This window comes from Trichechus manatus, unplaced genomic scaffold, assembly GCF_000243295.1.
Source record: "Trichechus manatus latirostris isolate Lorelei unplaced genomic scaffold, TriManLat1.0 scaffold00151, whole genome shotgun sequence".
NCBI classification, from domain to species: Eukaryota; Metazoa; Chordata; class Mammalia; order Sirenia; family Trichechidae; genus Trichechus; species Trichechus manatus.
In genome coordinates, this window is record NW_004444087.1 from 6,930,387 (window position 1) to 6,953,476 (window position 23,090).

At 49.7% G+C, this 23,090-nt stretch overlaps 1 protein-coding gene across 2 annotated transcripts in view; it reads right to left on the reverse strand.

Moving 5' to 3' along the window:
* COL26A1 (collagen type XXVI alpha 1 chain) overlaps nt 1-23,090 on the reverse strand; it is a 211,731-nt gene that overhangs the window by 165,257 nt on the left and 23,384 nt on the right. For both annotated transcript variants that reach the window (XM_023740274.1, XM_023740273.1), the window contains exons 2-4: nt 15,774-15,810; nt 15,582-15,590; nt 15,022-15,038 (exon numbers count right to left, since the gene is read on the reverse strand). In XM_023740274.1, the coding sequence (XP_023596042.1) occupies nt 15,022-15,038; nt 15,582-15,590; nt 15,774-15,810 (63 nt within the window). The remainder of the gene's footprint in view (nt 1-15,021; nt 15,039-15,581; nt 15,591-15,773; nt 15,811-23,090) is intronic.

Below are 23,090 nucleotides of genomic sequence, written 5' to 3' on the forward strand. Positions count from 1 at the left end.
AAAGAGACCCCAAGGAGCTGAACTGGCGACGTCCCCAGGCTTGGAGGCCCTGTCCCACATTAAGTGTTGGCTTTGTAGCTTGGCCAAGCAGTGAAATCCTTAATTTAGGATCCTTTAGGAAAACAAGTGCTGGTAGTTTCAGGAAATCATGTCACAATGGACCAGAGGGGCCTTCAAGACACCCTTAACCCATGCTTACCCCTGAGCGTGACTATATAAAACCACCTCCAATGCTGCCTGCCACCCAGGAAAGATGCCGTTGTAGCCAGGCCCTCCTCCCCATAGCCAGGATGTGGGAGCACTTCCACCGCTCAGGTTCGGGCACGGCCACCCAAGCCCTGGTTCTTCCCCAAGCCCCAGGTCTCCTATCTGAGCTTTGCTTTTGGAACTGATCTCCCTCTGACCTTCCCTCCCTCTCCAGGACCCTGAGCTCTGAGCCTGAACAAAATCCCAGCTTTGATGTGACCTCCTCTCCATAAAACAATCTGACCTACCATATTTCCCCATCCCTGCAACATGCTGAGTCACCTAAACACCTCCTCTTGAACCCTTCTGTATCTGCCCACTTGCCTGGACAGTGGTCAAACATCATCATAGCCCATGGGATACCTCAAGGCACACGACTTCAATTTCTCTAATTCTTAACCCATCACTATCTACCCCCAACTAGCTCTTCCATCTTGGTGATCAGCTCCACTATGCCCCTGCCGCCTTACCCAGAAACCCCCAGGAGCACCCAAGACTCTGCCTTCTCCCTCCCTCCTTCTCCACAGCCAACTCAACACTCGCCCAGGCAATGCTACCTCCCAGCACCCCTCGGCCTGTCTCCCCTCCCCAATAACCTCCTCCCATCACACTGATTCAGGCATTTTCATCTTTCACCAGCACAGCCTCAGCCCCTTCTAGTCTCCCAGCCTCTGGCCTGCCTCCCAGCCATCTCTCCTCCACATGTCACCCAAGCTGCCCTCTAAAATACAAACTGGGCCATGTCACCACACCTCTTGAAACCTTTTATTAACTCAGGGAAAATGCCAAGCTCCCCATCCACCTCCCCAGTGTCATCTTCTACCGCATTCCATCTTGCTTTTTACACTGTCATGTCGTCCTGACTTTACAAATTCTCTTCTTTCTCCCTGGAATGCCATTCCACCTTCCTTCATCTGGACAACTCTTACTCACCTAGCCAGTCTCCATTTAACCTCTGTCTCCTGGAAGCCTGCCCAGAACCCCCGGCCAGGACAGGGTGCCCACCTCATGCTCCAGAGGCCTGGTGCATGCTTCTATCTTAGCCTTTATATGGAAGACCTCTGAGCACAGCAGGCTCAGGGCAGGCCTCCATAAAGGTGTACTGATCCAGTCCTGTGTTCCAGAAGAACCTTCACCTGTCCACATCCAGTCATTCAGCAGCCTGCTATGTGCCGTCCCTGATCCTCAGCTCCCATCACTGCAGCCACCCACCTCAAGGCTGGAGTGTCTAGTTTCAGACCCGTCCCTCCCCAACCCGTCCCACATTGTTCTAATTACCTACATACACCCTACCCAATTCTAAGAGAGGCCAATTCCATTGGGTTTGCCTGCCAGTGGGGTTCAAGAAGTACAACTAAGTAGAAGTAAAGTTTGCAGTTCAAAGGCAGTTTGGAAGGACGACCTGGATGTATTAGAGGCCACCAGCCATGAAGCAGGGCCCATGGTCCCTTGGCTAGTCCCAAGAGAGATACAGAGACCAGCCAGTACCAAGAAGAGACAAGTCAACTCTCTGGCACAAACAGTCAGCCAGCCTCATGCCCATCTAGCTCCTGGCTATAGAGACCCTCTTCTGCAGGCAGAGAGGGGCCCAGCACCCAAGGCCCACTTGTGATCCCTAACATTTCCTTAAAGCTTTACGGATGGTGAAGCACTTTCACATATCTCATTTAATCTTCTCGAAAGTTCTGCAGCATAGGAATTTTCGAAATAAGAAAATGGAGACTCAAGAGAAGAAGACTCAAAAGTCACTCAATGAGTAAATAGTAAGTTTAAGTCTTGAAACCCAGTCTTCTAATTCCAAACCCCATACTGTTTCTGCCTTCTAATGAGGATGGATAGATGGTCAGGGAGCAAATAAAATATTCCTTGGTAGGCCCTTGAACACCTCCATCAAGGGACTATCTCACCTAAACAACAGCAAGCAGGAAGAACTGTCCCACCTCCATGTTTGAAATCATGAGACAACAGGTGGAACCAATGGAATGTAATTCACCAGTTGAATGTAATTCCAAATAACACCAGTTGAGTGATACTTTAAGCCATAGCAGAGCTCACAGGGGTGGACTCCAAGCTAGTCCTGCTCCCTTTCCCCTCCTCACTGCTGCTACCTATGTTAGGCCTCCCTCTCATCCCCAAACAACCCTAGGTAAGTACTGTTATATTCCACTTTTACAGCTAAGGAAACCAAGGCGAAGGGAGAGGGTAAACACCATGCCCGAGGTCCCCCAACAAGTCCGTGGACGACTAAGAGTCAAGCCCAAGCCTTTAGCCAATTTGCTACACTGCTGGGTTGACTTGAAGCTCACCCTAGAGTACCTGGGTCTTGACAAACAATGGTCTCCTAACTTGGGGTCATGGTGCCAGGAGAGGGTATGCAGCAGAGTTAGTAGCAGGCTGCTGATGGAAACTGTGTCCTGGCAGAGACAGGAGCCTGGGTCTTAGAAGAGAGTCAGGATCCAAGGTAGAGCTCTACAACCCAAAGCAAAGAGCCAAATCTAACAAGATGAAACATGACCGGACGAATGTGGAGTCCTGTGGATGAATCCAGATGGAGTTGAGAGGTTCTCGCCAACAATAAGTTCAGTGTGAGTCAGTGGTGTGTGTCGTGGCCTCCAGAAAGCAAAGGCAACCTCAGGCTGTCTCAATAGCAGAACGATGTTGAAAACAAGCCTGCTCCCCACCACACCTGGGCAGCCACAATGTGGTAGACATGCGCTGTGCCACCCAGATCTCCTCCATGAAGGACTTTTTATCCCAGCTGCTGGAAAAGCTGTCAGTAAACACCCTTCAGCGGTCAGCCCCATCAGGGACTGCCTCCGCTACCCAGAGCTTCCTCACCCAAGGCTATGTTCTTGCCAGGGCAGGCCACACCCAGGGACTGATGGATGTGGCAGACTAAAGGCCTGGCCACCTCATCCCAACTAGGACAACTCAGAAGGGCCATTCTAGCTGCAAGGCTCCCCGTGCGGTGGGTGGAAGCTATCGCTGGACTTGCATCACAGCTCAACTTCTTCTGCTCGCTCCTGCTCAGTTGCCTTCCTCCTACGGACGTCAATCCCTTGTAAACAACCTCCACGTAAGATTCCATCTTAGTCTGCTTCTGGGGGCTCAACCTCTGAGACTACACCTGGGCATCTGACACAAACCCCAACAAGAAAAGGAAAAGAGCTGGTCACCACAGCTGCAATTCACGGCTGGGGGAGACAGCCGTGGCTCTATCTTCTGTCTTACTTTTCCAGTGCTGCTGTAACACAAACACCATGAGTGGGTGGCTTTAAAGAACAGAAAATCATTTTCTCCCAGTTTAGGAGGCTAGAAGTCTGAATTCAGAGCAACTTGTCTCAGCACCTGTAGCCCTGGCATTCCTCGGTTCTTTGGCAATCTTTACACGGCATCTATCTCCACCCCTTCCTCCCAGTTTGTGCGTGGTTGTCTCTGTCTGTGCTGCTCTTTATAACTCAGAAGTGATTAGGTTCAGGACACACCCTACACTGATACAGCCTCATGAACATAACAAAGAAAACCCTCTTCCCAAATGGGATCACATCCACAAGTATAGGGGTTAGAATTCCAACACATATTTTGGGGAACACAATTCAATTCATAACATCCTTGGAGCAAGAGATGACGGAGCTGGGAGGCAGAGGGGCTTGACCTGTAGAGCAGTGAGCTCCATAAGAAAAGCACAGGTCATAAGCCCAAGATTTGGTGAAAAAAAAAAACGCAAACCAAACCTGTGGCTGTCAAGTCGATTTCGACTCATAGCGACTCTATAAGACAGAGTAAAACTGCTCCACAGGGTTTCCAAGAAGAGATGGTGAATTCGAACTGCTGACCTTATGGTTAGCAGTCAAGCTCTTAACCACTACGCCACCAGGGTTTGGTGAGGTGGAGGGGAATTCTCACACTCTACAAGGTCCCTGCTCCACCCAGATTCAGATATGACCTCTCCAGCAGTCATGGTGGGGACTGCTGGGAATGGGCCATGTCCCCAGACAGAGTGAGAAGAATTAACTAAGAATCATGGTGGGAGAAGGCAGTTTGGGGAGGGAGGTCCAGCTCCCTATGCTGAGATATCTGCCGGGACCGCCAGGAACCTACATGAGACTTGCTCATATACCCCTAGAGGGTCAGAACGTGAAGGCCACCAGGAGACAGATTTCAGCTCGGGCTAAGGAGGCACCTGCTCCCAGGAAGATCCAGGCAGGGCAGACTGTCTGCCATTTGAGCAAATGTGTTCCAAATTGGACCAGCCCCAGGGACCATCACAAAATCTCCCCCAGTAAAGTGTTTCTAGGCTGAGGGTCCCCTCGTCATCCCTTATCCACCTATGCAATTGTGCAGAGTCATAGCTTTGTTTATGTGAGGAGAACTGAGTGCATGTTGCACTAAGGTCTGATCAGTTTTTAAGCTGCAGAAAACAGTACGGGTGTTTGCATAAGCAGACAGATTTTTCTTGAGTTTCGTTACAACTGTTTTTACTGCAACTGCCCGTTTTGATGCAATACAGACCTGGAATTTAAGTAAACTTAAGGTCGCTGATCTTTAGAGGGAAAGGATACTGATCTGAAACCCCAAGGGCAACTGACCAAATCTTTTTATAAAAACACCAGGGTGATGGCAGGGACTTCCTGGTCTTCTAGCACTGAGGCCTGGAAGGCGAACCTGGGGTGTGGATTCACATCCACAAGAGATGGACACATGCCAGGGAGCACAGCTGGGCCGCAGGCAGCCGCACAGCTTCCCCCCACTTCATCATTGTCTGCATCATCCTCTAGGACCTTCCACTGTGGGGATTCCAGAGGCCTCCACCACCTGACAGAAGGCTGGAGAAAGCCCCCAGGAGCCACAGCTCATTCCCAGCACACTGACCAGGAAGGGCTGGTGGGGCCACTTGTGGACTGAATTTCCCATCCAGATGGGGCAGCTGAGGGAGTTAAGTATCTGATTTGGCTGAACCAAGCATGTAGTTTGAGCCTTTTGAGAGTGATCTACAGCTACTTGTATTAGTGGGAGAAGTGCCAGAGCTGGCAAGTCATGATAACTTGGCGCCAAATGCTTTCCAGGGGGTCAACGTTCCTGCACTCATTTGGGAAGGCCATGCGTGAGAAACGCTCTGGCTATGCGAGCCCATTACCAGAACTGGAACCAGTGGCATTTGTCCTGAGGGCCTGCTCTGTGCCAGGAAATGACTCAGAGACACTGCCCACAGTCTTCAGTGTCAAATGTGGGCCATAAAGTGTTTGGCCAGCAAGCGACTTCTGCACAAACCAGAATTTTCTGTGTGTCTAAGACCAGGACAGGACCAAGCAGTCCTTGGTGGTTGTCTTAGTCATCTAATGCTGCTGTAACAGAAATATCACAAATGAATGGCTTCAACAGAGAGAAATTTATTCTCACAGTCCAGTACATTACAAGTCCAAATTCAGGGTGTCAGCTCCAGGGGAGCGCTTTCTCCATTGGCTTTGGAGGAAGGTCCGTGTCATCAATCTTCCCTTGGTCTGGGAGCTTCTCTGCGCAGGAACCTCAGGTCCAAAGGACACGCTCTGCTCCTGGCACTGCTTTCTTGGTGGTATGAGGCTCCCATGTCTCTCTGCTCACTTCTCTCTTTTATAGCTCAAAAGAGATTGGCTTAAGATACTACCTAACCTTGTAGAACTCATCACTATAACTGCTGCTAATCCATCTTATTACATCATAGTGATAGAGTTTACAACACATAGGGAAATCACATCAGATGATAAAATGGTAGACAATCACACAATACTGGGAACCATGACCCAGCCAAGTTGACACATATTTTTGGGGGACACAACTCAATCCATGACAGTGGTCTTCCTCAGAAGGACGACCCCTCAAACCACCTACTGATTCAGACTCTCTGGGGATGGGCCCAGGAATATGCATTTGTAACAGACTTCCCAGGTGATGCTGAAGGCTACCAAAGTAGGAAAAGTGACTATTAAGGATTAACTTGTCCCTCAAAAAGTTGTGTTGAAGTCCTAACACCTAGTCCCTGTGAATGTGACCTTGTTTGGAAATAGGGTCTTTGAAGATGTTATCATTTAATATGAAGTCACACCAGATCAGGGTGGGTCCTGATCCAATCTGAGTGGTGTTCTTACAAAAGAGGAGAGAAACAGAGACACACAGAGGGAATATGGCCACATGAAGGCAGAGTTACACTGCAGCTGCAAGACTGGAGGTTCCAGAAGCTGGGAGAGGCAAAAAGGGATCTTCCACTAGAGCCTTCAGAGAAAATATGGCCCTGCTGACACCCTAAATTCAGACTTCCGATCTCCAGAAGTCTGAGACAATAAATTGTTGTTCTTATAAGCCACCTCGCTTGTGGTAGCTTGTTACAACAACCCTAGGAAATGAATATGGTGACACTATCCACTTTTTGGAAGTTGGAAAATGAAGCAGCAATAAGAGTAACATTTACTGAGTATTTACTATGTGCCAGGAACTGTGCCAAGCCCCTGTCACATCTCACTTCTGTAACCTTTATAAAAACCTACAAGGTAAGAACTATTATATCCCTCTTTTGCAGATGAAGATTCCAGAAAGGTTAAATAACTTCCCCCCAAAAAGAAAAATGTGTGCTTAGTGACATAGGCATGAGCATCTTATTTGTGTGCATGTCTTATTTCCTCGTAGGGCACACTTGGAGTAGCACTGATCTAATGGCCTCAATCTCTCTCAGTTTCACTTCCTGTGACGGAGACAGAAACCCTGACTGGCCCAGTGCCTCTGTCCATGCCAGGGCCCTGGAAGTACACCCCGGTCCAGTCAGCTGTGGAGAAAAGTTGCGTGGTACAAAACAGGTGGTGGCCTAGGACTCCCCGTCAGCAAGCATGCTGAGGTCTGTTTCCTTTAGAAGGGGCTGTGATGGAGACAGGTACATCACCGACCTCTCATATGCCCACAGCATCATATATGACACTTGTGTCCCCAACAGTCATCTCCCCTTCCTCCTTCCCTGCCAACAGACCCTCCGTTTTTTTTCAGATATGTTGTTGTTGTTAGACGCCATCAAGTTGGTTCCAACTCTTTGTGATCCTGTGTGCAACAGAAGGAAACACTGCACCATCCTCACAACCATCGCTACGCTTCATCATCCTTGCAGCCACTGTGTCAATCCATTTTCTTCAGATACTGGACAGCAATAAATTCCAGAACGGTGGGCAAAGTCATAATCTCATTGGTTGAGGTGTGGCATGTTGACTCTGTCTTGGTCAATGACAAGAAAGAGGAAGTCTGCTAAGGGGTTTTTGGAAAAAGTTATCCTATATGGGAGAAGGGGGATGAAGGAAGAGACATTTGTGCTTATTTCTGGACATAGTAGTGTGAAGACATGATGCCTGGAGCTGTGGCAGCCATCTTATGGCCATGAGGGGAGACAGAGTAGAGAAGGCAGAGCAAAAGGCAGGGTGCTTGAGTGTGTGATGCTGCTGAGTTAGCCAACCCTGGAGCCACCGACCTCTTCACATGTTTGAGAGTATGGATGACCTTGCTGCTTAAGCCCTTGTCTACCAGGTTTTTATGACTCATATCTGAAAGCATCTTAACCAAAACAACCTGTTATCAAACAGCAAGATCAAGACATAAGAATGTGAGACCAGGAGGCCTGATGTGTGTCTAGTTGTACAACTTACCACCTGCATGGCTTTGGGCAAGTTGCAACTTGAAAACCAGTTTCATCATCTGCAAAATGGCCACCCACCTTCCAAGGGCTGTTAGATGTCACTGTCAAGAGCAATGACATCTCTATGAATGTAATCTGTGGACTGCAAACCTCTAGGTAGATGGTAGGTGTTAGTATTAAACTATCAACTAGTTTAATTGATGCTTTTGAGTTATGGTGTTGGCAAAGAATACTGAATATACCATGGACCGCCAGAAGAACAAACAAATGCTCCTTAGAAGCGAGGATGGCAAGATGGCATTGCTCTTGACAGTGACATCTGACAGCCCTTGGAAGGTGGGTGGCCATTTTGCAGATGACGAAACTGAGGTTTTAAAGTTGACACTTGCCCAAAGCCATGCAGGTGGTAAGTGGTACAACTAGGACACACACCAGGCCTCCTGGTCTCACATGCCTTGGCCATGTTATCAGGAGGGACCAGTCTCTGGAGAACGACATCATGCTTGGTAAAGTAGAGGGTCAACGGAAAAGAGGAAGACCCTCAACGGGATGGATTGACAGTGGCTGCAACAGTGGGCATAAACATAGTAACGATTGTGAGGATGGTGCAGGACCGGGCAGTGTTTCGTTCTGTTGTACATAGGGCTGCTACAAGTCGGAACTGACTCAGTGGCACCTAACAACAACTATTGAACTATAAGTAATTTTACTTCAGAATGGAAACATAATCACTACCCTGAATGAGCTTAACCTCTTTTCTTCTTGAACAAAAGGAGACCATGTGCTGTCTTTACCCATATGACACCTGCATTTTTCTCTCCACTAGATTATCTTCACAGACAGTCTCATAGACTTTAGCTGGGCCAGTGAGGGTCAGACTGCTCTGGCTTCACCAGCCCCTTGGTTTTGAGTTTTAGGCTCCTCAGAACATCACTATCTCACTTCCATAAACTTCCATGTAGCACATACCCTGAGATTCCCATGCTGGCCGCCAGGGAAGATGCCAGTTCTGGATGGTGTAGGCCAAGGTGGCATCATTCACTGATTTCACAAATGTCCACAGAGCACCTGCCACATGCAAGACCCCAGAATAAGCTATGTGGCCACCATGATGCCCTGAGACACCCTGAGATAGTGGAAAGTGCCAGCATGTGGAGTGGGCCAGGAGAACCAGGCTCAAGTCCTGGTTCTGCCCTGCCTAGCTAAATGAGCTTCACCAAGCTTGAGCCTCAGTTGCCTCATCTATAAAATGGGAGTAATAGTATGCAGCCCAAGATCAACGAAACAAATGAATGTGTAAGCAGCTTGTAACTTGTAAAGTAACATCAGTGGTAGCTACTTCATGGTCATTATTGCAATCCGGTATAGTCAAAGAGCCCATTTTAGGGACTGCTGTGCAAGGAGGTGCAAGCTCACTAAAATGTTCCCGAGGGCTGAGCCCCTCGGAACTTGGAATGCCAGTCTCCGAAGACTCATCTGTGACATTTCAGGGGGAGGGACTCTTCCCCATAAGGGAGGGGACACAACTAAAGGCTGCCACCACTCCTAAGCTCCCACTGCTGCAACTGTGCTGGAACAAAGACAGAATCTTGCTTTTAGGTGTCTAGTTTCCTGAAAACATCTGGCTAGGGCTTGGATGGAGAATTATGAAGGAATTGCACTGGAAGGGGTCTGGGAAAGATCATCTTGCTCCATCCCCTTTGCTAGGTGAGAAAACCAAGGCCCAGAGAAGGGAAGGGCCAAAAGTGGCACAGCTAGCTGGTGGCAGAGCTGAGACAAAAGCCAGGACTCCTGGTTTTAATTTTCTCCCATCGTCCTCCTGCCATCAGTAGGGAGACCGGTTCCCAAGGTTCACTTGAGGAAAAAAAGACTGATAAGAATCTGAGGAATGTAGCTTCTCAAAGGGACTGAATTGTGGAATTTGGCATTTGATCCCCATGCAGGGGGTCACACACAAGCACAACCCAGGAGTTTCTAGGTTAGCAGAATACCTTCTGGGTCTGAGTCATTTCCAGAAGAACGGGCCCAGCTGGTGGCCTGTGCCACACCCCGCCACCCCATCCCTCCCCGCCCCCCCACCGCTGCCAGCCACCACCACCACCATGTAGCTGTCTTTGAGTCTCTAAGGAATTCCTCGAATTTCCCTGCAAAGGGCAGGCCCTCGAGAATTTGAAGCAACTCAGGACCAGAAGGAAATGAACGTGGCGTCTGAATCATGCTGGTTATGGGGTTTGCCTTTTCCTTCTGGTAGTCACTTCTTTTCAGACCTGCCTTTTCTTCCTACTCTTGGAAGTGACTCCTTACTAGGGAGCTAGTAGAGGATTGTTTGCAGCTCATTAAACCCCCAGCAGTTAAGCGGAGATGTGGGATGACCACTGCTGGCTCCTGCAGCTTTCCACTTGCTATGAACAGGTGTGTTCCTGGGCTGCCTCAGTGGCTGTAAAGAGATCGGCTTGGAGTCCCCCTGCGGGAATAGCTGTGCGACCTTGTGCTGAGCCCTTCACCTCTCTGGACCTCTGTCTCCTCCTCAGCAGCAGACAGAGCAGCAAAGGCAGTGTCGCAGCTAGGAGGGGCGTTAGAGGCCTTCACACTCACTTCAGGACGTGTATCAGAGCAAAGCTGCCTCTCTCCCAGAAGTCCGGCCACTAGTAACCCAGATCGGCCAAGGAATGGCCTCTAGCGTTCTCCAGTCCACACGGGACAGGATTCTACTACTTATGGGGTTTGGATGTCAGGGAAAAGCTTAGCCCTACGGCCTCTCTACGTAGGTAGCTCTGAGACACCTGTACAACAGTGCCATCCCAGGCCTGCAAAATCATCCCCACACCAGGGACTCGGTGAGAACTTGCAGTAACACAGAGCCACCTGTGTGGGGCATGCCACATGCAGATGTGTGCAGCTGTCCACTGGTCAAAAGTATCTCTGGGCCATATAACGGCCAGCTTGCAGAGGGCAGACACCCTGAGTTCCTGTCTCTCTAGCCCCCTGCCCATGTCTAGCACAGGTGCATGTCAGCAAATATTTGTTGACTGAACAAATGAATGAGAAAGAAGGTACAGAGAAGGTGTGGACCAAGGTCTGAGGTCTGGAAGGAACAAGCCCTGGACCTCTGGCGGCCCCTCTCCCAAGTGCCCCTTCAACATTGGACCATCACCACTCCCACCATGCTGGGTTGTGCTCCCCCCCTCCTCTGACCTAGGTCTTTGACCAACAGTAGTCTTTGCTAGGAATGTGCGTTCCCCACTCCCTGGGGGCCGCCTATCCATCTCCCACGTCCTACTCAAGAGGCCTCCTCTTTCAAGTCTTTGCTGTTCCCTGTGGACAGGCTTGACCCCCTCCTCTTGGTCCCCACCCCCTCTGTCCACAGCACTCACAGCCACTGTATCACTCAGAACGCTTGGGGTCCCACACAAACATCTCTCTCTGAGGTCCCTGAGAGCAAAACTGTCTCAACTTGTATCTCCCTGGCAGTGTCTGGCATTGAGTGGATGATAAACAAGTGTTTTTGAATGAATGAATCAATGAATGAATCAATGAGGTGAGGTCAGTGGGAGAATTACATGTACATAACTGTGCATGGGAAGGAGCAACTTTAGGATTCCTACATTTGACATTTAGCATATTTTACCATCAGATTATTTCCCGGGAATGCATCTTTGAAATTATAATGAAAGCCAGTTAGAAATAGGAGTCTTTATATAAATATTTGCTTTACCCACATTTAAGGACTATTTATAATAAAAGCTGCAAAGTGCAATGCACAGATGTGTTTGAGACAGAATCACGCCTCTGACTGGCTGGGCTTGCCAGAGGGGTCAGTCCTCTTCCTGGCCATCACCTGACCGGGTTGTCACCCAGTTGGCACCCTCAGGCATCTGGGGCACAGTGAACAGGTATCACCATGGGCCAAGGGGGTCTACTCTCCCTCTTCACTCCACTGTTCTCACCTATAAAACAGGTGTGACTGAGACATCTTGCTGTGCAACCTTGGACAAGTTATTGAACCTCTCTGTGCTTCATTTCCCCATGTGCAAAATTAGGAGAATAACAGCCCTCAGAGGGATGTTGTGAGGGTTGAATGATTAAATCCTGTAAAGCACTAGAATGCCAGGCACTTGAGAAACGCTCAAGAAATGACAGCTAGTTTCATTATTACCAATGTATTCACCTCCCAGGATTGCAGTTAGGAGTTGGGTAGAATGACAGATCTGAACATCCACTGTACCCTGCTAACTCTATACACACCTTGTCATCTCTAATCTCGAAGAACAATTCCGACCCATGATGAGTACTTCAGAGCCAGGCCCACACCCCGTGCTGGTGGGGGACACGCTCCACTCTAACGCCCCTGCCCCCGCCCCCGCCTGAGGGAGCATCCCTGGCCCACCTTCCCCAGGGCTGAGTCAGCCCCTCCTTCTGCATCAGCTCCAGCAGGCAACTGAGTCTAATCAGGTTGCCACCCCATTATTATCTAATGATGAAGGACCTCAGACCAGGAAAGTCCACACAGCTCCCCTGCGGAGTCCCTCTGAGAACACTGCACGCTGCTTTGGGGAGGAACGGTAATTAGGGAGGGGACTGAATCCCTTGTCCAAGGCACAGACTAGGATGTGGGAATGAGAGCAGAGAATAATCCATGGAAGCCTTTGGCCAGGGTCAGGCTCGGAGACAGCACACAAGGAAAGGCAGTTGCTGCACGGTTCATTCTCGCTGTTATCCTGGGTAAGCAGGTGAGAAGTCAGACAGAGAGAGGAGCACCCTCAAGCCTGCACAGCCCGTGGTGACCTGCTGGCTTTCACAGGGTGGTAGGCAGTCAAAGCTCTGTCCACGACTATCGCCTACGTGTGGGTTTGGCTGCCTTCGCCCCAACAAGAGGCACCAGCTGGATGTGGTTGTTGAAAAAGCCCCAGGAGTCTCTATTTCTGTCCTCTACAGGGAAACCACTGGGCTACGAATGAGCAAACTGGGGTCTCATCCTAACTCTACCCATGACTCCCTGTGGGATCTCTACTTTCTGGGTGTCAATTTCCTTATTTGAAAATGACCGGTTTGAGCTGGCGCTCTCCAGCTCATACTCAGCGAGAGGTTGTAAAACGAACAAAATAGGAAACAACCCAAACGTCTATTAAGAGGAGAATGAATAAAGTGCCAATTTCACTCACTGGAATAGTCATACAATGGAATACTGTTGTTGTTATTGTCGTTAGGTGCTGTCGAGTTAGTTCTGACTCATACCGACCCTGTGTACAACAGAACGAAACACTGCCCGGTCCCGCACCATCCTCACGATCGTTGCTATGTTTGAGCCTATTGTTGCAGCCACGGTGTCAACCCATCTCATCAAGGGTCTTCCTTTTTTGCTGACCCTCTACTTTACCAAGCATGATCTCCTTCTCCAGGGACTGGTGCCTCCCGATAACACATCCAAAGTATGTGAGACAAAGTCTCGTCATCCTCACTTCCAAGGAGTACTCTGGCTGTATTTCTTCCAAGACAAATGGAATACTAGACAGCAATAAAAAGAACTACAGATGCCTGAAACAACGTAAGTGAACCTCACAGACATAATGTTGAGTGGAAGAAGCCAAATACAACAGAATAGGCACTGTATTCCATAAAGTTCAACGACAGACAAAGCTATTTTATGGTATTAAAAAAAAAAAATTCCATTGCTGTCAAGTCAATTCCAACTCGTATAGAAACCAGAATAGTGGTTACTCTGGGGCATTTCCAGCAGTTGCTACGTGAATGTGCTCGCAGGTAGAAATTCATTAAGCTGTACAGTTAAGATTGTGTACTCTGTTGTTGTTAGATGCCGTGGAGTCAGTTCCAACTCACAGTGACCCTATGTACAACAGAACAAAACACTGTCTAGTCCTGCCCCATCCTCACAATCATTGCTATGCTTGAGCCCATTGCTGCAGCCACTGTGTCAATCCATCTCGTTGAGGGTCGTCTTCTCTTTTGCTGACCCTCTACTTTACCAAGTATGATGTCCTTCTCCAGGGACTGATCCCTCCTGATAACATGTCCAAAGTATGTGAGAAGTCTTGCCATCCTCACTTCCAAGGAGCATTCTGGCTGTACTTCTTCCAAGACAGATTTGTTCATTCTTCTGGCAGTCATGGTATAGTCAATATTCTTTGCCAACACCATAATTCAAATGCATCAATTCTTTTGTGTGTGTGTGCATGTGTGCGTGTGTGTGTGTGCGTGTGTGTGTGTGCGTGTGCAGGCTTTAGGTGAAGGTTTACAGAACAAATTAGTTTCTCATTAAACAATTAATACACATATTGTTTTGTGACATTGGTTGCCAACCCCGAGCCATGTCAACACTCCCCTTGTCAACCTTGGGTTCCCCATTTCTCTTTGTCCAGCTTTCTTGTCACCTCCTGCCTTCTCGTCCTTGCCCCTGGGCTGGTGTGCCCCTTTAGTCCGTATATGTGGTTGAACTACGTGTATTATTGTTTGTTTTATGGGCCTGTCTAATCTCTGGCTGAAGTGTGAGCCTCAGGAGTGACTTCAGTACTGAGTTAAAAGGGTGTCTGGGGGCCATACTCTGAGGGTTTCTCCAGTCCAAATGGAACAATTCTTCTTTGGTCTTCCTTATTCATTGTCCAGCTTTTGCATGCATATGAGGTGACTGAAAATACCATGGCTTGGATCAATGCACCTTAGTCCTCAAAGTGATATCTTTGCTTTTTAACAATTAAAGAGATCTTTTGCAGCAGATTTGCCTTGCACACTTCACTGTATTTAAGTTATACTTCAAAAAAATGTATATTTTTTAAAGCAGGATAGGGCAATTCTAAGTCATTTGTTCAATCCACGTTTATTAAGCCCTTTCTATGAGCCAGACCCTGAGATGGTCATGGGCTGGACAGAGCGGAAAAGGGGACCTGTGGTCTGGTGAGACGACACAGCCAACACAAAGAGCCACAGAAATAAGGCACATGTGATGAGAACAGGCAAGGACAGAGGTGCTGGGGGAGGCCTGGCAGGGACGGGAAAGTCAAGCTCGTCCACAGCACGTGCACTCCAGCCTCACCAAAGCCTCACCCTGGCGCCCACCCATTCACCCATTCCCTCCCATCCAGCAGCCCCTGTCTATCTCCATCCTCCCCTACCTCCTTGTCTTGCGGCCCTGTCTACCCAGCAGCACCCCAGTCCTGGACTCTGGAAATAGTATCCACAGCCACATAGCATGGAGCCCCACAAACCTCCAGCCCCAGCCTACAGAGGGTGCTCTGCTTGCCGGCAGTCTGTCTTCCCAAGGGCTCTGCCGGGCCTCCCACCTCTCCTCCTCCTTTCCCACAGATGCAGATGGCTCTACCTCCCAATCCCCTAAGGCCAAGGCCAGTGGGGAGCATTCCCCCAACTTCCTCCTGGCCCCTCCAAGCTCACCCCGGCTGCGGCTGCGTCCTCCCCTTCCTGCTCACGTAGCCTCAGGGAAGCTGGTGCCCTGGCCAGCTCTCAGCTCATCCCCTACCTGAGATCAGGCGGGATCAGGAGGCCATGCCTAGGATTCCGTGCACCCCCTTTCCTGCATAATTCCTACATTTTCCTGTCTACTTCCCACAGGATCCGCATGCCCCAGTCTCCCATCCAACCCTGGTCCACACCCCACGCCACTGTCCTTTTCTCCCTACCTCCTCTTCAGGCCTTGGCTCTCAAAACAAGAGTCTACACTCCCAGGCTCAGCGTCCTCTCCTCAGCCTGCCCTCATCCTGCTGGCCTCCTGTCCCCTCCTGTCCACCAACTACACCTCCAAGGTCCAGCCCAGGGCCTCTGCTGTCTCGGCATCCTTGGACTGTCAGTGGTATGACTCACCTCATGAATCCCTGTCTCCTAAGTCTCCCCTCTCCCGGGTCCTCTGAGCTCCACCAGCTCCTGGTTCTCTTCCTCCCTCTCTGAGCCTCCTGTAGGCGTTGAGGTTCCCCAGGTCCCACGAAGCCCTTCCTCCTTTCCCTCTGTGCCCCCCTCGAGGGAGCTCATCCCCTCCAGACCTCTCCGGGGAAGTGCCAGCACTGCACCTTCCACATGCTCAGATGCACACTCAGCATCCCCACACTCCACATGGCTGCCCTCCTGGGTCCCCCCTTCAGCCATGCCAGGAACTGGGGAGGCATCCTCCTCTCGGCCTTGCTGTTCCCTCTTCACCCACAGCCACAGTCTCCACTGCGCCTCCTCAGCATCCTGCTGCCTCCTCTCTAGCTCCGGCCACAGTGCCATCCAGGTCTCAGGTCTTTCCCAGGACACACCAAATCCAGCTTCTTCCAGGCCCCACCATGCAGGCAAGGGGCAGGGATGGTAAGGACCATACTGTATCCACTTTTGTTCTACCCTCAGCATCCAGCATCAGCCTGACTCAGAGTAAACGGAGTAAGCATCCATGAGAAGGAGGACTGACTTTAGCAAAGGCAAATGAGTTCTGGAATTGCTGGGAAGCAGTTCTGTAGGGCTGCGGTGGCCCGCTCAGGAGGAAGGAAGTGAGGATGAGGCTGGAGCGGGGTGGCCTTGAATGCCACGCTAAGGGATTTACACCTTGACCTGAGGCTGTAGGGAGCCATCAGAGGAGGTTTCAAGCAAGGGCAGGATGTGAACAAGGCTGTGCTCCAGAAGATTTCCTCCAGCAGCCCCTGTGCAAGAGGGCCCGGAGGCGGGGAGGCCGAGGCAAAGTCCCTGCCAGAAGGCTGCAGCCTCAAGAGAAACCCAGGCTGCCCTCGGTCGAATGCAATTACTTGGCTCCCTTTGTTCTCAGCGATGATTAAAGGCAGATGTCCCTCTGGTCGAGCAGCCCACCTTCCCCTCACCTTCCCCTTCTCATCTGGCTGCTTTCTGAAGTCCTTCAGGCCCCACAGGGCTGGCCACAAGAAAGACGTGACGTCACCAGAGAAGAATTGCAACTTCTTCCCAGGCAACCAGTGGGAAAGACGCTGTTTCAAGTCCTTGATTTGTTTCTGCAGAGCCATTTTCCCTCAAGTCCCACTGATTAAAGAGCTTTTCTCTGGAGGAACCATTGTAGACAAGGCAGTTCCCACAGAGCCCCCTCAGAGGAGTGGTGACTTCTGCACCTAGGCCCAGCCCCAGGAGCGCGGCTGCTGCGGCACAGCAGCCTAGCTAATGCCGCTCTGTTTGTTTGTGGGTTTCGCCATGGGATCAAAACAGAAAATTAAACCCATCTCAAGTGTAGGATGCCCTGAACTGGGCCACCCAGTGGGTCTCACATTAAAAAGCTGAAAATAATGACTTGCAGTTTTCATACCAGGAAGGTTTCTTTTAATCAGTCCTGTGGTGGTTTTGCTGGGCTTTTGGTTAAAATTCCTGGGAATAAGGTTTTCTCTCCTCTAGAAGAGACCTCACAATAGGACGTTTGGGACCATATGACAGTGAGGCCTGGAAACCTGATTTAGGTTGACAGAGAAAATTCCAGCAACAACCATGAAGGCTTGAAGGTCTCGGCTTTCTGGTTCTCAGAGACTGGAAGTCAGGACAAGGGTATTGTGACCATTCTGCAGATAAAACGACTGTGGTGCAGAGAGAGGACCTGGTGGGTTAGTTTCCTATTGCTGCTTAACAAATTCGTTGTTGTTAGGTGTCACTGAGTCAATTCCGACTCATAGCCATCCAATGTACAACAGAACGAAACACCGCCCGGTCCTGCACCATCGCCACAATCGTTGTTATGATTGAGCTCATTGTTGCAGCCACTGCACTGTGTCAATCCATCTTTTGAGGGTCTTCTGCTTTTTCGCTGTCCCTGTACTTTATCAAGCATGATGTCCTTCTCCAGGGACTGATCCCTCCTAATATCATGTCCAAAGTATACGAGACATAGTTTCGCCACGCTTGCTTCTAAGGAGCATTCTGGTTGTACTTCTTCTAAGACAGATTTGTTCGTTCTTTTGGCAGTCCATGGTATATTCAGTAATCTTCACCAACACCACAATTCAAAAGCATCATTTCTTCTTCAGGCTTCCTTATTCATTATCCAGCTTTCCCATGCATATGAGACGACTGTAAACACCATGGCTTGAGTCAGGCGCACCTTAGTCCTTAAAGTGACATCTTTGCTTTTTAACACTTTAAAGAGGTTTTTTGCAGTAGATTTGCCCAGTGCAATGCTTAACAAATTACCACAACCTTAATGGCTTAAAACAACACAAATTTATTTTCTTATGGTTCTGGAGGTCAGAAGTCTGAACAAGCTTTATGGAGCTAAGGTAAGGTGTTGGCAAGCCTGGCTCCTTCTGGAGACTCTGAGAGGACAATCTGTTTCCTTGCCTTTTCTGGCTTCTAGAGGCCGTCCACACTGCTTGGCTTGTGGCCCCTTCCTCACATCCCTTGACTCTTGCTTCCACTGTCACATCTCCTATACCTCTCTGACCTCCTGCCTCCCTCCTGTGATTACATTGGGACTGCCCAGATAATCCAGTATAATCTCCTCGTCTCAAAATCATTAATCACGTCTGCAAAGTCCCTTTCACCATGTAAGGGAACAGTCACAGGTTCCAGGGGAAGAGCGTGGAGACATCTATGGGGTGGGGGTGTTATTCAGCAGGTGGCCAAGCTGGGCCTAGAATCCAGGCCTTCTGGCACTAGGTCTCACCTGGATGGGTGATGAACCACTCTGTGGAGGAGACACGTTTTGGACAAGTGGGAAGCTGGAACCCTTTCCAGGTTCTCAGACATCACCGAATGCCTGCCTGGGTTTGAAAATGTGATCCTTGGCTGACATAGAAGGCTCATGGGTCAAAGCAATTAAAGGAACTGTGCAGAGGTACTGTCATGGATTGAATTGTGTCCCCCCAAAAATGTGTGTATCAATTTGGCTAGGCCATGATTCCCAGTATTGTGTGGTTGTCTTCCATCTTGTGATTATAATTTTATGTTAAAGAGGATTAGGGTGGGATTGTAACACCCTTACTAAGGTCACATCCCTGATCCAACACAAAGGGAGTTTCCCTGGGGTGTGGCCTGCACCACCTTTTATCTTACAGGAGATAAAAGGAAAGCGAAGCAAGTAGAGAGATGGGACCTCATACCACCAAGAAAGCAGTGCCGGGGAGCAGAGCGCATCCTTTGGACCCAGGTTCCCTGCATGGAGAAGCTTCTAGTCTGGAGGAAGATTGATGATGACGAGGACCTTCCTCCAGAGCCAACACAGAGAGAAAGCCTTCCCCTGGAGCTGACACCCTGAATTTGGACTTCTAGCCTACTAGACTGTGAGAAAATAAGTTTCTCTTTGTGGTATTTCTGTTATAGCAGCACTAGATGACTAAGACAAGTACCCTCTAGGTGAGGATGCTCAGCTGTGCCAGACCCGTTGCCCTCAAGGCACCTTGGTTCCTGCTGTTTCCACCAAGCCTTCCTGTCTCTGCACCTGTCTACCAAGGTCCAGCCCCCGTCCCACCTCTGCTGTGAAATCCAGGCCAACTTCTCCTCCTTCTTCTAGAACAAACTCCTTCCCCAGCCGTTTACATCCGCTCCCTCCCGTGTCCGCCCCGCACCCACCCACATGCCTGCATGGGCACCTCCACACCCAGCCATGGGGGCAGGCACAAATGCTGTGGTCCTCTCCCCATGAGGCAGACCCTGGCCAGGTCACCTGCAACCCTGTTCTCACTCCTTCATCACTCAGCCTCCATTCTCAAGCACTGAAAGGTAGGGTATCACAGTGGTTAGGGACATGGGCTCAGGTGCCAGACAGCCTGGGTTCAAATCTTGGCTCTGCACTTAATAGCCATGTATCCCAAAACCAAAACAAACCCATTGCTGTCAAGTCAATTCTGACTCATAGAGACTCTATAGGACAGAGTAGAACTGCCTCATAGGGTTTTCAAGGAGCAGCTGGTGGATTCAAACTGCCGACCTTTTGGTTAGCAGCTGTGCTTTTAACCAGGGCGTGCTATTTAACCTCTCTGAGTCTCAGTCTCCCTACCTGTAAAATGGGAAGAATAATAGCACTTAACCCAAAGCCTCATTGTGAGGAATAAATGAATGAATGTGTATCACACACATAATAAGCATTAATTGTCTGCCATTGTAGCTAGGTACCTAAGATGCTCCAGACGCAGCAGTGACGTGTTATCTAAACACAGGGAGCTAGCATCGAACAGAGAACACAGATACTAAGCAAGTAATTAGCTAAATAATTAATTACTGAGCTAAAACTGTGGGTAGCAGTAACATGAGCCCCTGTCTAAGGTCTGCACGGATCCACACCAGCTAATAACAGCGGCCGCTCCGGTCCCCACCAGCCGGATCTGCACTGCTCCGCTGAGTTGGCAGTACTCAACATGGGCTCGCAGATGCCTGCACACCCTCATTCCGATCACAGATCCTACACAGCCCAAGCAGACGGCACAGGGTGGAAGGTCCAAAAACCTACTCCCAGGTGCATGACCGTGGACATGTCCCTCCAAGTCCCTTAGCCTGTACCCCTGAGGGTAACAAGGTCTACCCCATCCTGCCCCTGTGTTGAGGAACAATTGTCAGCCTAACACCACCAAGGCTAACGTTCAGTTCCCTAACCACACAGACTGCAGGATTTGGAAGACATACGAGGATGGGTCGAAAGAAGATGAAGACTCTCCTCTCCTCTCCTCCTGAAAGCTCTTAGGTCCCTCTGTCACTGGATGGTCATTCGCTGAAGCCCTGATACGCCCAGGATAGGCCAGGCTTGTGGCTGGGTCAGAGCCCCTGCTCAGGATGAACACACAGCCAAGGAAGGGCAAACAGCAACCAGAATCCCCTCCAGGCCCAGGGCTTCCAGTAAAGGGGGTGAGCAGCACCCCCACACTCACAGAGAAACTCCCGGCTTATACTAGAACCAGATGCCCCAGAGCAAACAAGCCGGTGTGTTTCTTCACCATCTGCTCAGGCTCCGAGGGCTGGGGGCACTCCCCCCACCCCTTCCTTTCGCTTGGTCCAGTGAGGCTTCTGTTACCACAGCCAGGCAGCCTCATGACCTCTGCACAGAAGGCTTTCGTTAGCAGGTCAAGCCAGAGAGGCAGGGCAGGGGGCAAAGGGCACAGGCCAAAGAAGTGCCCTGGAGAGGGGAAATGCTCTCCTGACCCAGGAGAGGCAGGGGCAGCAGAACGCTGGGGCCGGTGGGAGGACCCTCTGTGAGGCCTCCCGCCTCTGCACTGCTGGCAGCACAGAGCCTGTGGCTGGCCTCAGCTTCCAGCCTCAGAACAGTACCCCCAATCCCAGAGACCTCCCCAGATATTTACCCTGAAGCCTCCTCCTCCACACCCCCTCTTCAAAGGGAGAAGCAAGACCCTAAAGCTGCTGGCCTCTGCGGCTCCCTTAAAAGTGGCTTCCAGAAAGCTGGCCTGGTGGGAACAAAGCACAGACAAGGGCCCCACTCCAGGATCCCTCAAAATTACAGACCAGCTCTGAAGGCCGGGCGACTGCTTCGGTTTCCTGGAGGAGGGTGGGTCAGACACTCCTTTACGTGTTCATTTATTTATCCTGTGCTTTGTTCTAAGTCGTTTGCACCAGTGACTGGGCTGAGGTATGTAGCTCAGTAGGTGCTTCCAGGAGGTGTCTGAACCCCAGTTGGAATCTTTACTCTCAGTACGTGTCTGAACCCCACTTCCCAGTATGAGTCCCTGGATGGAGCAGCATTGGCCTCAGTCGACCCCACACTTCCTAGCACTAAGTGGGCTCTCAGAGAGCATTCGAGTCTGAAACCTCTACACACAGCAGCAAAGTCTTCCCGACCTTGGGACCTTTGGAGAGACGCCTGAATTCTCATCTTCTCCAGGTGATTCCGCATCCCTGTCCCTACCCAAGGCCTTTATCTTGCTCACAAAACTCTTCCTGGTTCAGCACAAGGAATGATGCTCATTAAAATGTCAAATTAAAAAATGCATATTATTTAACAAATGTCTACAGTGGAGAGGAAAAAAAGGAATTTCTAAGAGACCAGGAATAATAGAAGGTGTGAATTCATAGGGATAAACTAGCAGTGCCAGGCTTACAGATCCTGGCAGCCTAACCTGGGGCTGAAGAGGGTAGAAAGTCAGTTGGGAGGCCCTGGTGTAAAGCTGGAACCCCTGAAAGACTTTATGGCAGAGGTAGACAGGGAGATATATAAATATCTGAGGCTTGGCTCTAGGGGAGATTTCCTAACTCCAACCCTCATAAACACTCCATTTACCACTTCTCAGAAAGCTATTGGAGGATGTGCTCCATCAAAATGAGGGAGTAAACCAAAAATACTGAATGTGAGATGCAGTATAGAGGAGGTCTGATGCAAGGGAAAGTCATGGGGCAAATGAAATTCCCAGGATGTTGGTGAAGGGTGATGCTGAGATTATAGAACTCAACTTCAACCAGCCCAGATCTCAGCAGATGAGAAGGCCCACAGAGCAACTTCTCCAAGAAGATGAAAGTAAAAGAATATCTAATGCATTAGAACATATCAGGAAGGAATTTGTACAGCTGGGGGAGTCTTTGGAAATGGATTAAGAATAACCACATAGGAAGCTAAGCAAACAATAATAAGGAGGGTAAACATGCATGGAGGAAAAGTCCTCATAGTACACTACATGGCTCAGCTATCACTAGGCAGAGAATGTAAATCCTGAATATTAAGCTAACCATAATTATGGTACAAATGCAGTGTACTGGGAGAATGAAGAGACAGGAAATGTGAGTGTGGGGAGGGGAGATGGTGCATGGACCATGCTCCAGTTCATCTTTCATAGTGGAAAGTCAATACCTGTGTAGGGTAAAGAACTTGATTTGGTCTTTGTCTCTGGTTTCTGAAAATAGCCCTTGGAATAGCCAGAGCAATTAAGACGCTCTTTGCTTTCTAAAAATAGCCAGGCAACATTTAAACATGTGCAACTAAGTGCCCACCCTGGAAACAGGCCTCAAAAAGATAGGGGCCATGATGCAGTCATGCATATGCATTGACTGGATGGATCATATCTATACATTAAGGCCCCAGTTATGTATATTCATTGAGGTCCCAATGACAACAGGACGCTGAACCTTGGAGCTCTCTCTTTCGGGGGTCTTCTGGATCAAGGGTGGCACATCCCCGGGGATAATGGAGGCCCCGTGCCAGGAACTCTCCTAGACCTTGCCTGATGAGTCTCTTCACTTGTATACTTTCTGGTTATAATAAATAGGTAACTGTAAGTATAGGTAATGTTGGCTGCCATGGAGTTAATTTTTGACT